We start from the raw sequence: 20,206 nt of genomic DNA, 5'->3' as shown, positions 1-20,206 counted from the left end.
GTGGAGGAAGTGAATTATGATATTGTGGAATATCATCTTCATGTGGAAAGCTTTTTCCAAAAGATTCGGGAAGACTATAGTTGTCTGAACTAGACATCTACAAGGGAGAAATTCAAGTTATGTAACGACCCAATTTTTCAAAACAAATTTTCATTTTTAATAATCCAAAATCCATGTTTACCATCCACAAAACTAGTTACAATTGTTTTAAAAAACATATCAATTACAACTTTGTTTAAAACATAAGAGTGTCCCGTAACATAATAATGAGAGATAGAGTGCACGCCGCGCCATCAAGCCTTGCCCTTGCCCCTGGGCTCGGATGTACCTGAAACAATTCCACAAACTGTAAATGAATGCTTAGTGAGTTCCCCAAAGCATACCACACATACAATTCAAATATCATATATCATATTAGCCCTAAGGCTACATACATCACATAAGCCATGCATACAACATATATGGATGCCCTGGAAACCCTCCAAGGTCTTACTCCGGGTGCCTCGGGAACCCCCCTAAGGTCTTAGCCCATGTGCCTCAGGAACCCCCCGAGGTCTTTACCGAGGATGCCTCGGAAACCCTCCAAGGTCTTATACCTAGGTGCCTCGGGAACCCCCCGAGGTCTTTCATGCAAATGTCACAAATAATCAAGTATAACACATCGCATAACAATTAATGGGCCGACCTTGGTGCCTTAGACCCGTTGGTATGGTGAGGAGACTCACCTCTGTCTGCTGAATATAAAAGCTGCTCTCCTAACAGTCCGTAACCTCCCGTTCTGAATAATAATATTAATTAATGTCAGGACCTTACTTAATCAAAAGAAACCCAAACCTCAAACCCTTCCATGAGGCCCAATTATCCTTCCCTTGCTAATGGGCCCAAAGTCCAAGTCCAAAATCATCAATGGGCCTCTTGGCCCAATAAGGCCCAACCAATATATCCATACCCCATAACAGATGAAATGGCCCATAATTCACAGAATGCAACCGAGTCCAATAACCAAATGAGGCCCAATGGCTCAAAGGTCCAAAACAGATTTGGCCCAACTGTGATGCGTACGCTCGACGTACCATCCTGGTACGCGCAACGTATTGGGGTCTTGGGACTACGCGCAGCGTACACTGGGTTACGCCCAACGTACTACCAGGTTAAGCACTTTCTCCATTAAGTGCTTAATACTCGATTCCTTCACGTCCAAAAGCTAGATCTAAGTTTGTTAAGACGTCATAAGGCATAAAGTTGGCAACTTTATGCCTTTGCATGCCTCATATACACCCAACACCTCCAGTAAGACCTTTCCTATGTCTTAAACCCATTCATGATGCCAAAACTCCCATCAAGACTCCATTTTTATGATACTAAAGGACCAAGGGACCTCAGATCTGTCATTCCCACCTTCTGGAGTTGCTTAACTCACAAGTGGAGGTCCAAAATCAACTAAAGGGAAAAAACTAGAAAACCCTAGCTAGATCTAGAGATTTAAGTGGAAAGGTGCAAGCTTTTTACCTCCAGAAGCTTTGCAAGATGACCAAGATGCAGATTCTTGAAGCACCAAACCGTCCCAAGCTTGCTTGACCACTTCCTCTTCTTGAAAGAACTCTAAAATGGCCACAAAAGCCACTCCTTAAGCTCAAAACCCTCTCACACAATATCTCAGCTGAAGATAGACGAAAGGAGGCTAAAGAGACTGATAGGGTTTGGTCTAAGAGGCTAAAGGATGTTTAAATAGGGGACAAGTCTGAGATTTAGGGTTTTGGCCCTCTGTTGCGTACGCCCAGCGTACGTAAGGCTCCTCCGCGATTCTTCAATGCAGAGTACGCTAAGCGTACTCATAAGTACGTCCAACGTACTCAAGGGACCAATTATGAAAAAATCGGAATTCTTCGAGGGTCTCATGCCATACCTGATTTAGGGCGTTACAACTCTCCCCCACTTGAACTAGACTTCATCCTCGAAGTCCATAGCTGTAAACAAATCAGGGTAATGCTCCCGCATCTCCTCCTCCGGTTCCCAAGTCCATTCGGAACCCTTGCGGTGCTGCCATTGCACCTTTACCAGCTTCACTTCCTTGTTCCGAAGACCCTTTGTCTTCCTATCTAAGATGGAGACCAACCTTTCAACATAATTTAGACTCCCGTCCACCTGAATGTCATCCAAGGAAATAACCGCGGACTCGTCAGCAACATACTTCCGAAGCTGAGATACGTGGAAGGTGTTGTGAATCTGACTAAGCTCCTCTGGAAGCTCTAAGCGATATGCCACCTTGCCCGCTTGGGCCGTGATCCTGAACGGGCCTATGAACCGAGGCCCCAACTTGCCCCTCTTTCGAAACCTGATAATCCCTTTCCAGGGTGACACCTTCAGCAATACAAAATCCCCCACCTGAAACTCGAGATCCGAATGCCGTCGGTCAGCATAACTTTTCTGACGGCTCTGTGCGACTCGCAATCGGTCACGCACCTGCTGAATCAATCCGGTAGTCTTGAGCACTACCTCAGTGCTCTCCATGACCCAATGCCCAACCTCGTCCCAACACACTGGGGTCCTTCACCTCCGACCATATAACATCTCGAATGGAGCTCGGTCAATACTAGCATGATAACTATTATTGTATGAGAACTCTGCCAGTGGGAGGTATGTATCCCAACTCCCTCCAAAATCCAGCACGCATGCACGAAGCATATCCTCCAGCGTCTGGATCGTTCTCTCACTCTGACCGTCAGTCTGAGGGTGATATGCCGTACTAAAATGTAACTGAGTACCCAGTTCCTCGTGGAACTTCTTCCAGAACCTGGATGTAAATCGAACATCCCTATCAGAGACTACCGACAATGGCACCCCGTGCCTAGCCACCACCTCTCGTACATAAATGTCCGCTAACTTTTCCGTGGATATACTCTCGGAAATCAGGATGAAATGGGCACTCTTCGTCAGTCTGTCTACAATCATCCATATGGCGTCCACACCCTTCGCCGTCCTAGGTAACTTCGTGATAAAGTCCATAGTGATCTCTTCCCACTTCCACATGGGAATGAGGAGTGGTTGTACCTTGACATGAGGCCGTTAATGCTCGGCCTTGACCTTTCGGCAGGTCAAGCACCGCTCCACGAACCAGGCGATCTCCCGCTTCATGCAGGGCCACCAATAACTCAGCCTCAAGTCCCTATACATTTTCGCAGCCCCTGGGTGTATAGAGAACTTGGACTTGTGCGCCTCCTCTAGTAGCCTCTGCCTTACTCCCCCTGTCACTGGTACCCATACTCGGCCACACTGTGTCAAAACTCTGCGGCTATCCTTAACAAACAAAGGATACTGCCCCCGAATCCGCTCTATCTTCCAATTCACCTTATTTACTCCATCGACCTGAGCCTTCTTGATCATATCAAACAAAGGAGAAATCATTGTCATCCTCATACAAATGTTCCCAATTAGGGACCCCGTCGTCTTGCGACTCAATGCATCAGCCACCACGTTGGCTTTCCCCGGGTGGTAAATGATCTCACAATCATAATCCTTCAACACATCCAACCACCTCCTCTGACGCATGTTGAGGTTCTGTTGATCCATCAAATACGTTAGACTCTTGTGATCGGTATAAATGGTGAACCGCACTCCATACAAATAGTGCCTCCAAATCTTGAGGGCAAACACCACTGCCCCCAATTCCAGGTCGTGAGTGGGGTAATTCGCCTGATGAGGCTTCAACTGCCTCGAGACATAAGCTATCACATGCCCCCTCTGCATCAGCACCACACCTAACCCTGAAATCGACGCGTCGCAGTACACCACCAAATCATCTAACCCCTTAGGTAGTTCTAGAATCGGAGCCTCACATAACCTCCATCTCAGGGTCTCAAAAGCCACCTGCTGATCCGCACCCCACCGGAAAGTCACATTCTTCTTGGTCAAGCGGGTCAATGACACTACAATCTTGGAGAAATCCTGGATAAATCTTCGATAATAGCCCGCTAAACCCAAGAAACTACGAATCTCTGATGCATTTTTCGGTACTTCCCATCGCATTACAGACTCAACCTTGGCTGGATCAACCGAAATGCCCTCCCGATTGATGATATGCCCCAAAAACTGCACCTCCCGCAGCCAAAAATCACACTTGGAGAACTTTGCATAAAGCTTCTCCACCCTCAGGGTCTCTAGTACCTCCCTTAAATGCTGCTCCCTGGTCTTAGAATAGACCAGGATATCATCAATAAAAACGATTACCGACCGATCCAGCATCTGTCTACACACTCTGTTCATGAGGTCCATGAACGTTGTTGGGGCATTGGTGAGCCCAAACGGCATCACCACAAACTCATAGTGCCCATACCGAATCCTGAAAGCCGTTTTTGGTATATCCTCATCCCGAATCCTCATCTGATGATATCCCGACCGAAGATCAATCTTGGAAAACCAATCCGCACCCTGCAGCTGATCGAACAAATCATCAATCTCTGGCAACGGATAATGGTTATTCACCGTTAGTTTGTTCAACTCCCTATAATCGATGCACATCTTGTGTGATCCATCCTTCTTTTTCATGAAAAGAATCGGTGCTCCCCACGGGGAACTGCTCGGACGTATGAACCCTCGGTCTAGCAAATCCTGAAGCTGCGTAGATAACTCCTGCATCTCAGGTGGTGCCAACCGATATGGTGCCTTTGCTATCGGAGCGGTACCAGGCACCAAGTCGATACGAAACTGCACCTACCTCTCCGGAGGTACTCCCGGTAACTCCTCGGGGAAAACATCCCGAAAGTCCTGTACAACCGGCACACTACCCACATCTGTCGCGGTCTCTACCCTCGTATCTGAGATATAAGCCAGAAATCCCGCACATCCCTGCTGCAGAAATCTCCTAGCCCTCGCATCCGAACAGAGAGTCAGCCCCTGCGAGGCCCTATCACCATGTATCACCAGTTCTCCCCCACTTGGGGTTCGAACCCTCACCAACTGGTGCTCACAATCGATCATGGCCCCGTTGGCCCCCAGTCAATTCATCCCGATAATCACCTTCAGCCCTCACAACGGTATCGGGACTAGATCGACACGAAACCTCTCTCCAAGCACATTCAGGACACAGTCCCGATACACCCTTGCAGCACTTACGGTTCGGTCATCTGCAATCTCTACCTCGAGTGGGGAATCCAGAGCTCCGGGCGCGTCCCGGAACTTCTTGCTAAGCGCAAGCAACACGAACGATCGGGTAGCACCCGAATCAAACAAGACATGAACAGACATACCATTGACCAAAAAGGTCCCTATACAAGCATATAGTATACATAAGTCATAAAATTAAGAAGAACATAGAATAATAGACACGTACCAGTCACAACGTCTGGCGCTGCCCGAGCCTCCTCGGTAGTCAGCTGAAATGCACGGCTCTTCACCGTCGGGGAATCCGCCTTAGCAAGGCGGCCATCAGTGATCCTCAGAGTGGCGGGTTCAGGCACCGCCACTGCTCCTCCCCCTCCCTGCAACTTCGGACAGTCGGCCTTTTTATGGCCCGTCTGGTTATAGTGAAAACATATCAAGCCCTTCCTGGGGCAATCTCTGCTCACATGGCCCTGCTGATTACATGTATAATATGTCAGACCCGTCCCCCGGCACGCTCCACCATGAGATCTCCCACACTTGGCACACCGGTCACGGCCCTGCTGGCCCTTACTCGATGAATCCGAGGTCTTAGGCTTTTAGCCTGACCCACTGCTGTCTGAACCTGCTCCGGCTTCCGCTTGCTGCGGAAGTCCAACTCTATTTCCCGCTCACGGGCCTTCTCCACCATCTCATTCAGGGTTTTGCACCCTGTAAAACTCACAAACTCCCGGATATCATCCCTCAGCATGGAATGATATCTCGTCCTCCTCATTTCCTCGTCAGTAGCATACTGCGGAATCAACAAAGCTCGTTCCTGAAACTTGGCGGTGATCTCCGCCACCGTCTCGGTAGTCTGCTGAAGGTCATGAAACTCCCTCACAAGTCGTTGCACCTCAATAGCTGGTGCAAACACCTTTTCCACATCCGGGCAAGAATTCGTGCATTGGGCGTTCTCGATATCCGCCACCCAGCGTCGGTTGACAATGGGGTCCCTGGCCCCGAAAAACTCCGGCGCCCCGCATGCCTTGAACTCCCGGAACGAGGGAGTTCGGGCCCCAATCTGGCCCGAAGCAATCTCAGCCCTGAACGATCTGAGTCTCTCCTCCATGATCTCCATAATGCCCTCTTTGACCGTCCCAAAAATGACTGGGTTAGCGTCAAGGATGCCCTTCGTAACCTCGGTTGCGATGATATCGCGCAACCTCTCATCAATAGGCTCCATACCACTGCCCGATCCTAATCCTGATCCTCCTGTCCCAAATCGTGTCGTCACCATGCTGAACTGAAATATCACAAGCCATAATAATCAGGACATATATATAGGGGATCTTCCCACATCGGTCCTCCTTAGAGCTGTCAGCTCTCTACCCTTGGCTCGAGTACAGGTCCTGTGCTTTCAGTAGTATGGGCCCAATACTACCTTCCACACCTACCTATACCTTTCCCCAATGCTCTAGCTGATAACTCCAATTCGTCCCAAACTGAACCATATTCTCCAACTACTGCATACATCAATCTCAGGCTGTCCTAAGATTTACTCTACTCATATCAATCAAACCAATCCTGACAGGTTGCCTTTATGCATGCAAATTATACACAGAAAATGATCAAATAGACTTTTGAATAAAAGATTCTACCCTAGGACCACAACCAAACAAGGAACAAGAAATAAGGCCAAATCAATCATTATGAGGCTATAAGCTCCTAACCGTATATAATTTTAAAAGCATACACATAGCAAGTTCCACATAGTCGAAAAAACTCAAACATCAGTATAACATGGCTAACATATTAGGAAACTACTTACTTGGCTTGGCCGATCGCGTGCGTTGCACCCTCTTCTTTTCATTTTTCAAAAGTTTTTTTTTAACTTTTATTTTGAAAACAATTTATCATTTCCTTAGTTTGAGTTCTGACACACCCGAGAGTGTGCCCGAATCCCACAAACCAAGGCTCTGATACCAACTTGTAACGACCCAATTTTTCAAAACAAATTTTCATTTTTAATAATCCAAAATGCATGTTTACCATCCACAAAACCAGTTACAATTGTTTTAAAAAACATATCAATTACAACTTTGTTTAAAACATCAGAGTGTCCCGTAACATAATAATGAGAGATAGAGTGCACGTCGCGCCATCAAGCCCTGCCCTTGCCCTTGGGCTCGGATGTACCTGAAACAATTCCACAAACTGTAAGCGAATGCTTAGTGAGTTCCCCAGAGCATACCACACATACAATTCAAATATCATATATCATATTAGCCCTAAGGCTACATACATCACATAAACCATGCATACAACATATATGGATGCCCTGGAAACCCTCCAAGGTCTTACTCTGGGTGCCTCGGGAACCCCCCGAGGTCTTATCCCATGTGCCTCAGGAACCCCCCGAGGTCTTTACCGAGGATGCCTCGGAAACCCTCCAAGGTCTTATACCTAGGTGCCTCGGGAACCCCCCGAGGTCTTTCATGCAAATGTCACAAATAATCAAGTATAACACATCGCATAACAATTAATGGGCCGACCTTGGTGCCTTAGACCCGTTGGTATGGTGAGGAGACTCACCTCTGTCTGCTGAATACAAAAGCTGCTCTCCTAACAGTCTGTAACCTCCCGTGCTGAATAATAATATTAATTAATGTCAGGACCTTACATAATCCAAAGAAACCCAAACCTCAAATCCTTCCATGAGGCCCAATTATCCTTCCCTTGCTAATGGGCCCAAAGTCCAAGTCCAAAATCATTAATGGGCCTCTTGGCCCAATAAGGCCCAACCAATATATCCATACCCCATAACAGATGAAATGGCCCATAATTCACAGAATGCAACCGAGTCCAATAACCAAATGAGCCCCAATGGCTCAAAGGTCCAAAACAGATTTGGCCCAACTGTGATGCGTACGCTCGACGTACCATCCTGGTATGCGCAGCGTACTGGGGTCTTGGGACTACGCGCAACGTACACTGGGTTACGCCCACCGTACTACCAGGTTAAGCACTTTCTCCATTAAGTGCTTAATACTCGATTCCTTCACGTCCAAAAGCTAGATCTAAGTTTGTTAAGACGTCATAAGGCATAAAGTTGGCAACTTTATGCCTTTGCATGCCTCATATACACCCAACACCTCCAGTAAGACCTTTCCTATGTCTTAAACCCATTCATGATGCCAAAACTCCCATCAAGACTCCATTTTTATGATACTAAAGGACCAAGGGACCTCAGATCTGTCATTCCCACCTTCTGGAGTTGCTTAACTCACAAGTGGAGGTCCCAAATCAACTAAAGGGAAAAAACTAGAAAACCCTAGCTAGATCTAGAGATTTAAGTGGAAAGGTGCAAGCTTTTTACCTCCAGAAGCTTTGCAAGATGACCAAGATGCAGATTCTTGAAGCACCAAACCGTCCCAAGCTTGCTTGACCACTTCCTCTTCTTGAAAGAACTCTAAAATGGCCACAAAAGCCACTCCTTAAGCTCAAAACCGTCTCACACAATATCTCAGCTGAAGATAGACGAAAGGAGGCTAAAGAGACTGATAGGGTTTGGTCTAAGAGGCTAAAGGATGTTTAAATAGGGGACAAGTCCGAGATTTAGGGTTTTGGCCCTCTATTGCGTACGCCCGGCGTACCCTTACATACGCCCAACGTACGTAAGTCTCCTACGCGATTCTTCATGCAGAGTACGCTAAGCGTACTCATAAGTACGCCCAACGTACTCAAGGGACCAATTATAACAAAATCGGAATTCTTCGAGGGTCTCAATGTTGTATTAGATATCTAAGCCCATAACTATTAATGGTATGTATTCAACCCGACTTGGCATGATCCATTTGGGTTTGATGGCATCGAAACGATTTGGATAGACTTTTGTGAGAAAAGGATATTTATGATTTATTAATATATTATAAGTTCTAATATATTAATATGAAATCATATTATTTAATTAGTATTGATCAAGAATTAATTTGGAATTAATTATGTGATCAAAAGACACTAGTTAAATATATGGGGATTGATTGTGTAAATCACTCATTCTTATATATGTGGGCTTATGATCCATTGTTCTTCATGTTGGGTTAAACCCATGGAGTAACCCATGGATACTCCATGGAGGTTTTAACCCATGGATCATGAAGAATATGGAAAGACATGAGTTACATAGTGTAACTCTAATAGCCACAATATATAAGGACCCCATGGCTCAAGAAATCGGCCCTAAGGTTTCATATGAGAGGGCTAGCCGATTTGAGCATAACGACTTTTCTCTCAAGTTATTCCAAGTTGTTGTTGGTGTTGTGTGAACCATTTAAGGTGTCACACTTGAGGCACTCGGCTCTTAAGCTCCATGGAATCAAGCTACAACACAAAAGGTATGTTACTCTAACTAGTATCTTATTTGGTATATGAGAATGCATGCTAGTTATAGGTTTAATGCCTTGGAAACCATTTGCATGTATAATTAGTGAAAACATAGATCCAATGTATTTAGGGTTGTATGTGCACCATAGGATGTTTTAGTATACTAAAACCCTTCACTCAAGCCATACCTGATTTAGGGCGTTACAAGTTAGTTGATTTAAGTCCTTAATATAACACCCAAAACAAAATATTAAGGCTAGGACCCAACACAATATTTTACAATTGCAAAGAGGGATGTCGTAATCCAATTGTAAAATATTTGAAGGTAGGTAAATGATGATTTACCAATTTCCACCATGAAAAACGAAATAGATTATTAAGTTTTAATTGGATTGAAATTCCTAGATCCTTTGAGATTCATGGAATTTTTCAATGGCATGTTTAAATCTCGATTGTGCCCTTCAAGTTTGTGACTGGGATGCCAAGGATCACAAACAAATTGTGAATAACCATGCAAATTAGCTTGGTACATCCAATGTTACAAATCACCTAATCAATGTGCCGGTTAACCACACACGCTCCATTGACCTATGATTAACATCAAGTTACCCTTTGCCACACATTGTCAGTCTCAGATTAGTGTGCCGGTTAACCACACACGCTCTACTAACAACTTAACAAGGTGCAAAGTGTAATTTCATGGATTAGCACCATTTTCACATTTTCCTAAAGTAACTAAGATTGGGAATTTAATAAAAGTTTAGTTACTTTATATTTATCATTATACTTTTAATGAGGGAGAATTAATGTCTTATCCTACCCGTTCGGCTAATGACCCTCCACCAGTCAAGGAAGCGGTGGGTGAGAGTGGATACCCATTAAAGTGCCATTTTATAGGCAGTAACCTTATACCCCCCTTATAGACCGACTTCATGAATGAGGCCTACTAACGGTAAGACTGACTTGTGTTATACATATATATAAGTATAACTTTTAATATTATAAAGTATAAGGGTTGAATTTTAAACTTTTAAAAATCTAAGGTTTGGAATTTAAATGTTTCAAAAATGAGACTTTACAAATTCCAAAACTTGAGGGAAAGTTTTGAAACTTGTCAAAACTATTCATATCCATAACTTATGAGTTTAATGTGTGTTTTATGAAAAGACTCTTGATAATCCATAACTTGAGGACAAGTTATGGAGTTCATTAAAACATTTATAAAAAGACGTTTCATGTTCCATAACTTGAGGACAAGTTATGAAACTCATTAAAGAATATTTAGATCAATTCTAACAAAAATTATCATATAATATTTTATTGAGCTAATCTAACTCATGTAGCAAGGGAATTCATATCAAATAATACAAATAATTAACCTATTATCTTAATATTTGACAATTTTCCTTTCATTTTCATAACATATGAGTTTAATGCCATTTTAATGTATGAGACTTTTCATTTTCCATAACTTGAGAACAAGTTATGGAGTCCATTAAAGACATTAAGATCATTATTTCAATTAACACAATAATCAAATAATTCATACATGATCTAATTAAACTCATAATCAAGATAATTTCAAGTCAACAATTTGAAAGCAATTTTGTTTATCATATAAAAACAACAATTATTTTAAAACTTTGACAATTATCTTGTGGTTGAGTATAAGCACTACCATCATAAAATACATTTCCAATGATCCAAAACAGTTTGTGGTAGTGTTCCTAATCCAAACCAGGCCAAGAAACTCGAAATTCTGTAAACATAGCCTTTAACTCGTCGAGTGCATGAACTGACTCGTCGAGTTGCTCTGTTTCTGAGTGGACTCGGCGAGTCAGCCAGTGGACTCGGCGATTCCATCAGTCAGAAGCAAAATATTTGATTTTTTCAGCTTTGAAAAACTAGTAAGCATCAAATATAATAGAAAACAATCCTAGGCTCTGATATCATTGATGGGTTTTGAGCACTATAACATTCTTATGGTGCACATGCAACCCTAAATGCTTTGGATCTATGTTTTCTCTAATTATACATGCATATTTTCAATTTCCAAAGCATTGTCCTAACTAGCATACAATTGAACAATTGAATAAAACATCTAGTAAGATGACATACCTTTTAGAAGGACTTGTAGTTCTTGACCTTTGAAAGCTTGAGCACCTCAAGTGTGATGCCTCTAATGGTTCACAAACACCATATGCAAGAGGAAGCTTGATAGAATAGGTTAGCAAGCTCAAAATTGTGTATCACTCTCTTGGAATGATGGGGCAACCGATTTTGGCTCTAGGGGACTCTATATATAGTGTGATAAATGCTAGGGTTACACTTTGTAAACCCTAATGACCTTTCATATCCTTAGGCTCAATGGGTTAACCTCCATGGACTATCCATGGATTATCTCATTTGTTTAGGCCATCCTAAATAACCATGGATCATTAGCCCACACTATTAGAATCATTGATTTACACAATCAATCCCCATATATTTAATTAGTCTCTTTTGATCACTAAATTAATTCCAAATTAATTCTTGATCAATACTAATTAAATAATATGATTTCATATTAATATATTATACTTGTAATATATTAATAAATCATAAATAACCTTATTCTCAAAAGTCCATCCTATCAAATTGCACTGATGAAGGCAACCCAAAAGGACCATGCTGCAATCGGGTCAAGTACATCCCAGTTATAGTTATGGGCTTAGACACTAAATCCAACATCAAAACCAACTTTTGCAGATGCAACTGGAAGAGCTTTTACATCAGCATTTTCTACTCAATTAGGTTCATCGGTTGCTGATATGAACCACACTGATGAAATAGGCGCACTCAAGTTTTAAAATTCTCTACTTTTCAGTTATGGGATTTCTTTATACTCATTTGGTAAAATATTTGCTAGGGTTACGAAGCATGAATGGGAACTTCAACATTCCCAGCATGCCTGGAGCATACACTTCAAGAAATTCAGGATTAAATGGTCCTTTGATGTTCGATGCACATAATGACACCATTAGACATAGTTCTTGAAAGTTTTATTCAGTAAATTCTTTACGGTATGGCTATCCAACTGCAAAAAGTTCCTCATTAGTATTTAGTTCATCTCTAAAGCACAGTCACACACACTGAAGTTCAGTTTTCAAATATTATAGTAAAAAAGTGGGAGCTTTACCTGTTCATAATCATCAACACCCTTCGACATTCGATCAATATTTGCAAGTAACAATACCAAGTACTCTCGTTGATTTTCAACGTTTCCTTTCTTCATTTCAGAATCATAAAAATTATCATCATTTCTTGTCTCAATTCCCTGTAAAAATCGTGCACATGTCTCTGGAATCAATGACCTTGACTATGTAGAAAGAAAAGAAAATAAGAAAAATAATAAGGTAACTTAAATGTATTGTTTCATTTTATGCTACTGGTTAGAAAGAAAATAAGATTTGTGGGCTTGTCTATGTAAAATGTATTGTTTCAAGATCATGTTATGTATAACTATAATTACTGATTGTAGGTCTCGTGGCTGCTTGAACTTATAGCTAATGTTGAAACTCAAAGGAAATACAACCAGGTAGGTTTCTGGTGTCTAGTGTCTTTTGTTTTGTTTTACTTGGAGTGTGTTTGATTATTATACGCTAAACATGTGCTTGATCTAGCCACTTTCAAGCAGAAATGGCTCCAACTTCCCGCTTCACTATCACAGGTTCTTTTCATAAATCTCTATTATCATATTTCTCACTTATGAATTGAGAAATATGGAATAAACTAATACTAAACCTCACCTTTGTTGTGTTAAATAAGTTTACTACATATTTTTTATGTGGATAATTGGAGTCAAATAGTAGATTCACATGTAAATCACAAGTGAATTACATGTGATTCACATGTAAAATCACAAGTGATTCACATATGACTTACATGTGAATGTAAATCACAAGTGAATCACATATGAAGTGAATCACATATGAATTACATGTACATGTGAATTACATGTGATTCACATGTAAATCACAAGTGAATCACATATGAATTACGTGTGATTCACATATGAATTACATGTACACATGAATTACTTGTGATTCACAAGCAAATCACAAGTGAATCACAAATGAATTACATGTGATTCACATGTAAATCACAAGTGAATCACATGTGAATTACATGGGATTCACATGTAAATCACAAGTGAATCACATATAAATTACATGTGATTCACATGTAAATCGCAAGTGAATCACATGAATGACATGTGAATGTAAATCACATGTGAATCTTACATGATATAACCACATGCGAATTTTACATGATATATACATATGCATTTTTGTGACTGTTCTTGTATTAACCAATTTTTTTTTATTTTCTTGTAGATTTGGAAGAATTTGTGGAAAATATTGAAGAGGTGAAAAGTGATAAACTGAAGAAATTATGAAAATCTTGACACAAAGAAATGATAACAGTTCGAATCTTTGTAGCATTTTGTTGTTTTTTTTATCTTTTATTGTGTATCGAATAAAATACTTGTACTATTTGTTTATAGATTAGTAAATAAAAGCGGGTTTTTTATAATTTTCTTACGAATATTATAGTATAAGAGATATACATATAAGCACTTGAAAAATATGCATATATGCACATGAAATGTTAATTTTTTTGGTTAAAAATTATAGTTTTTTTTTATAAAAATATTCTTGTTTTTTCTAAAATATTACAGATTTTAAAAAATTTACAGTTTTTTTATAAAAATTGTTGTTTTTTAAAAAATATTTTTAAATTTTTTTTTAAATTCATGTTTTCTAAAACAATTTAAAATTTTGCATTTTTTGAAAATTTTGAAAATTATTATTTTTTATTTAAAATCCAAAATTTTGATTTGTTATGTTAATTTTTATACATTTTTATTAATATTTCCAATAACATAAAAAATTAAACAATAAATGAGATTGGTAAGATGACGATCATGCCCTTAATGAGTTAATTTTGATCTAATGTTCCACCTTTAGTTCTCGGGTTCTTGGGAAACTATGAGTTCTCAAATGATTCTTCTGTTGGATTAATGTCTAAGTCCATAACTATATTTGGTATGTACTTGACCCAACCCGGCATGGTCCATTTGGGTTGCACTTCATCGGCACAATTTATATGGATAGTCTTTTGAGAATAGTATATTTATGATTTATATTAATATATTATAAGTTCTAATATATTAATATGGAATCATATTATTTAATTAGTATTGATCAATAATTAATTTAGAATTAATTAAGTGATAAAAAAGAACTAATTAAATATGGACTCTTATATATATGGAATGGGCCAAGTTCATTTAGGTTGGGCTAAGCTTTCATGGATGGTCCATGGAGCTTTTAACCCATGGATCCTATGTAAATGAAAGGTCATGGGTATTAGGGTTTACATGGATGTAACCCTAATCCTCCATAATATATAAAGGGGTCCTTGGCTCACAAAATTGGCACAAGTGTGTGAAAATAAGAGTGGACCGATTTTAGTGTGCATACATATTCTCTCAAGTTCTTCCAATGTGTTTTGGTGATTTGTGATTCCATTTGAGGCTTCCACACTATTGGGGCTAAGCTCTTAAAGCTTGAAGACATCAAGCTACATCAAAAGGTATGTCATCTAACTAGAACTTTGTAGTATAGGTGCTTCATAATATGCTAGTTAGGATGAAACCTTGGAATAGTTAATATTTGCATGTATAATAGAGAAAACATAGATCCAAGGTTTATAGGGTTGCATGTACACCATAGGAGTGTTAGAATGCTCAAAACCCAACATCTTCATCTCTCTCTCTCTCTCTATATATATATATATATATATATATATATATATATATATATATATATATATATATATATATATATATATATATATATATATATATATTCTAAAACTCATTATTGGAAACAAGCGATTCAAAGTGAGCTTGATTTTTTTTGGAAAGAATGGTCGAATTTGGGGCAACACCACGACTAATCCCGAATGCGATTACGAGGCTAATAAGGTATGCATCATACCTTGAAGTGATTACCACAAATGAATTTCTATGACCACAGAAGCCAATAAATGGCAACAACTGGATTAGAACTCCGGTAGATGGTATACCATCTACATCCCCATAGTGTTTCATTGGTAGGTCACTATTCAAATGGTTATATATAAAAGAATATATGGAAATTGGTTGATTTGGAGAAACTAATAGGCCATAAATAGATCTTCAAAAGAAAGATGCTAAGATCTGATGATACTATCAAAAAAATATAATTCTAATTTAGTAGCCAAGGGAAAAGTCAATATTTCTTTGGTAATTATTCTCAAGTCAAACAAATTACGTCTAATAGGCCGTTTATTAGCCATAGAAACGATTCATAATTTTGCTATACGCTAAATGGATGTGTGACTGTGTTTTTAAATGATGAATTAGATGAGGGAGTTTATATGTGTATTTGAATAGTGAATAAGGCGAGCAAATTTATATGCAACAACCCAAAAGATTTGTAGGAGAAGTCAACATAGCAATGTTTGTAAATTGGTAAAGTCCGCATGGCATGAAAATTTTGATAATAGTGAAATAAAAACAATGGCATGAAAATATAAATAATAGTGAAATAAAACAAATCACAAAAGTGAATATAAAAAATGTGTTTTTTAGTATTAAACAATATAAGAATGTATGTTTTAAAAAGATTTATTGTCATTGTAGCCCAACAAAGTTACGTATAATGGTTTAAATGGTCCCTCGTGACTATTTTTTGCATTTTAAGGGCATAAACTTGTGTTTTACTGATTGGGAAAGTCATCTTACCCATTTTAGCAGGTTAACCTGCCTCGTCACTTGCCATGTATACATGTGAGTTAACCCATTGAGTCAATACCGAGTTGACTTGATGACATAGAAGCTGACACATGCAAAGAGTAATGACCGTCTTGAATTTCCACCAACACCCTAACAACCTTACACTGTCGATTCGATTGAGTCCCAAGCACACGTCTCGAATTATAAGGGGACATGCCCATGTGGGGTTTGAAGTAAAACAACTCTCAAACTTTTTTACCATATTCGAGCAAACAATCATTTGGAAGAACCCTTAAAAAGCAACAATGTCGGCTCCACCACCTTCACCCGACTCTTTAAATTCTGGTGAAGACATCAACTACAATGTGCTCCACTCTATCTTCTGTGATTATGGTCAGAAGATTATAGAAAACCAAACTAAAATGAAACGGTTGAAGTAGCAGATTGGACAGGAGTATATCATTTGCAGGATCGACCACATCAGTCTCTAGCACAAGCTGGATGACCATGATCAGAAGTTTAAAGTCGTTGGTGTTGCCATGGGTGGCATGATGGTGGGGATGCTCTTGTTGATGGTGGTTGTGCTCCATTTCGTTCTTAAGCTTGGGTGATGGGTGGATTTGAAGCAATGGTGGTTCGTGTTTAAGAAGCTTATTAGTATGTAGATTTTATGTTTTTTTTATTTGTGTACTTTTTGGCGAAATATGTAAAAGACCTCTCTAAATGATAGGCATTTTGTAAGTGAATCCAATGATTAATGAAAGACCTGTCGAAATGATAGGCATTTTGTAAGCTTGGGTGATGTTCTTTGTTCATTTCTTATGATCTTATTTACTTGTTAATTTTCATAAAAAAAATCCGTTGTAAGTGCAATAGTAATGGGAAGAAGGAAAAAGTGGGGATGTTAATGACCTCACGTGCCTTGCACAATGGGGGTAATATAGTCTTTTACACGTACTACCCTTTCTTATATACCAACTTGTTTCATTCTAGCACATTGTTTTCTTCTTCAAATTCTCTACACTGTGAAGATACATAATGAAGAACATGGAATGTGGATGTGGAGCTGAGGCTATAATAAGAACATCACGTACTACCAATAACCCAGGCAGGCCCTTTTATGCATGTCCCAAAAAGGTAATTTACCATTTATTCAATTTCTGATGTTAACCCTAGTTTTTTTAAGATGTATTAATTCAAGCAAGTAGTTGGAATCAGGATGCTCGTTCAGGTTTTATAGCTTGGGTTGATGAAATGCAGTGCAACAATGAAGGTGTGATCATAACTGGGTTGTTTAGGTCGAACAAAAAGCTTCAATATGAGGTCTTTAAGTTGAAGATTTACCTAATATGTAGTTAGGTATTTTTTTGTGTTTAATCATGTACAAGTTGTAATGAAGGTCATTTGGGTTTAACTTGTAATGTACTTTGTTTTGGTTTGTATGTTTAACTTGTAATGTACTTGTTGTGTTTTGTATGAACAAATCATGAACAAGCAAATTATTGGACCACTTGTTATTTAACTTGTAATGTACTTTGTTTTGTTTTGTATGTTGATCTTGATTTTACTAGGACCACATGTTCCCTTGTAATCTAACCAAGTAAACATTCCTTCCTAGAAATATTGACCCAATTTTCCCTCATGCACCATGCACATATGTTTCTCAAATAAACAAATAAACACATATGGGTTCTTAAACACACCAAATGTCTCAAACAACATAAGTAGTACAAATAAACACATATGTTTCTCAAACAACCAAAATTCTTAAACACATATGTTTCTCAAATAAACAAAGTCAGTTCAAATCCAAACTTAACAACCTACTACAACCCAATTCCAAACTTAACAATTAAGTCCAACCAAACACAACCAAGTTAAAACATAACAACTTAAACGAAATCAGATCCTAATCATTAAGCTCCAATGGTTTTGCACCGATATATCCTTTCCCATCTTTGCCCTTCTCCCTCTTAGCAACTTAAACGAAATAAGATCCTAACATGCTGATGATTGGCTTTTTCCTTGCATCCATGATGACACTGTTGAAGCTCTTAGATAATCCATTCTCCACTGCATCACACATCCTTCCCTCTTGAAAAAATGCTCTACTCCAAGATTTGGGGTTTGTTTCCATAAGATAAGCAAAGGTTGCAGGGTTAAGCACTTCAATCTCCTTCATGGCAACATTGAATAAAGGCTCAGTGGATGCCTTGCTTGCCTTCCAAAACATGGTTTCATAATGCACACCACTAAATCTTTTCCTAAAGTTGGCAATAATATGCCTTGCACACTGCCTATGTTCAGCAGTAAGCAGTACTTCCTTGACATCCTCTAACAACTCTTGTAAAACAATGGTAACTTGTTATATAAAATGAAACTACAATATGAAAAATTAGGAAGTAAACAACTTACCTTATGTTGATCTGACATTAATGTTATACCAAAACCATTATCCAGTTGAAGGTCATCTCTAAGGTTTTCCAAAATCCATTTCCAATTTTCTTTGTTCTCTATACAGACAACTGCCCATGCAATTGGGAATATGTGATTATTGGCATCTCTTCCTACAACACATATTAGCTCTCCAAGAAACATCCATCTAAATTTATAACCCTTCTGCAACTCCCTTTCCACCCTTGTTTAAGCCCATCAAAACACAAGTAAAACTTGCTAAAATAATTCTTACCATTTGACATAGAATTGACATCCATTTTGACTGTTGATCATGGATTTGATCTTCTAATCTCCTCACCATATGACCACAACTTTGCATAGTGCTTCACTAGTGTTCCTTCAATCAGTTGAATTGCATACTTCTTTGCTCTTCTACACTGTCCCATACTCACATCTATACCAAATTTCTCTTTTACCTCGTCCCTAAGTAGCTTGACACTAACCTTTTGTTTCTGTAAGAATTGTGTTGTGTAATGGGTATCTATCCATGAATAATTCATAATTGAACCTAACTTGAAGTTTCTTGCACAGTTATGCTCATTTATGAGACTCTTAATCTGGAAAGACTTTTCCTCACTCATCCAAGAAGCCCACATCCTAAACTTGCACTGCCCAGGACAACATTTCATTAATAGTCTCCTACTATCATTTTTTTGTAACATAACTGATAACCATTTGCTACATCATAGTTACACATCATATGTTTCAGTTGTTTAGGACTCGCAAATCTTATACCTAATATAGGTTTCTGCTTTTTCCAATGAACATTCACATTGTAAATAGCCTGGTCAGTAGATATTACCTCATCTTCTTGTGGTGGATCATATGTATCTTCACGAGGTGGACCGTGGGGGTGACTTGCTCCTTTGGGCACAACTTACTCAGAAACTCATCATCCTTTGTCTTGTTCATAGGAATGCACTCATCAGGTTCAGTTTCCACTTTCATGTGAATGCCATTATCTTGCTCACCTTGCAAATCCTCCCTTGCACCTAGGATATCATCTCTACCACCATGTAAATCTTGCATGTCGATTCCATCATCCATATCCATACGACTGTGCACTTCTTCATGATCTTCATTTGCACCAGATAATTGGTCTAAGGAACTGCAAACTTCTGCTTGCTCTTCAAGAATCCATTGATGTACATTAACACCAAGATGGTCCATATATACATTTATTACACGATCAGAAGCATACCCTACTTCGATTAGTTCCATGTAATCCATGTCGGTCGCGATTAACCTTAATCCATCAGGAAAATCAATATCGGGCATGCAAAAGTACACATTCACACATATCTCATATGCGAATCTTTCAAGGAACTCGAAAAATTCATTCTTGTCCATTCCAGCAAAATCAACATCATCAAACCTTTGCACTGCTCCATCTGAGTAAGTAATAGAGGGGTACCTGGTAAAAATTCCAGCAAAATGTAGATCAATCTTCATGAAAATGACCAT

General features: G+C 39.3%; 1 protein-coding gene and 1 non-coding gene across 2 annotated transcripts; both read right to left on the bottom strand.

Annotated features, from left to right (window-relative positions):
• Positions 1-12,204: 12,204 nt before the first annotated feature.
• LOC145168133 (small nucleolar RNA snoR35) lies at positions 12,205-12,285 on the bottom strand. The gene has a single exon (XR_013741720.1). It is a non-coding gene; the product is annotated as a small nucleolar RNA snoR35 (small nucleolar RNA).
• A 6,726-nt stretch (positions 12,286-19,011) lies between these two features.
• Positions 19,012-20,206, bottom strand: LOC145163491 (uncharacterized). Its single transcript, XM_079082330.1, has 2 exons — positions 19,545-20,206; positions 19,012-19,420 (listed from the first exon to the last, which is right to left on the bottom strand). The coding sequence occupies exons 1-2, from the start codon at positions 20,204-20,206 to the stop codon at positions 19,012-19,014; spliced, it is 1,071 nt and encodes a 356-aa protein (XP_078938456.1).

This window comes from Lactuca virosa, chromosome 3, assembly GCF_052849685.1.
Source record: "Lactuca virosa cultivar CGN04683 chromosome 3, Lactuca_virosa_CGN04683_v6, whole genome shotgun sequence".
In the NCBI taxonomy this organism is placed as follows: domain Eukaryota; kingdom Viridiplantae; phylum Streptophyta; class Magnoliopsida; order Asterales; family Asteraceae; genus Lactuca; species Lactuca virosa.
The sequence above is the reverse complement of the archived record's forward strand: the minus strand, read 5'-3'. Positions and strand labels throughout refer to the sequence as shown.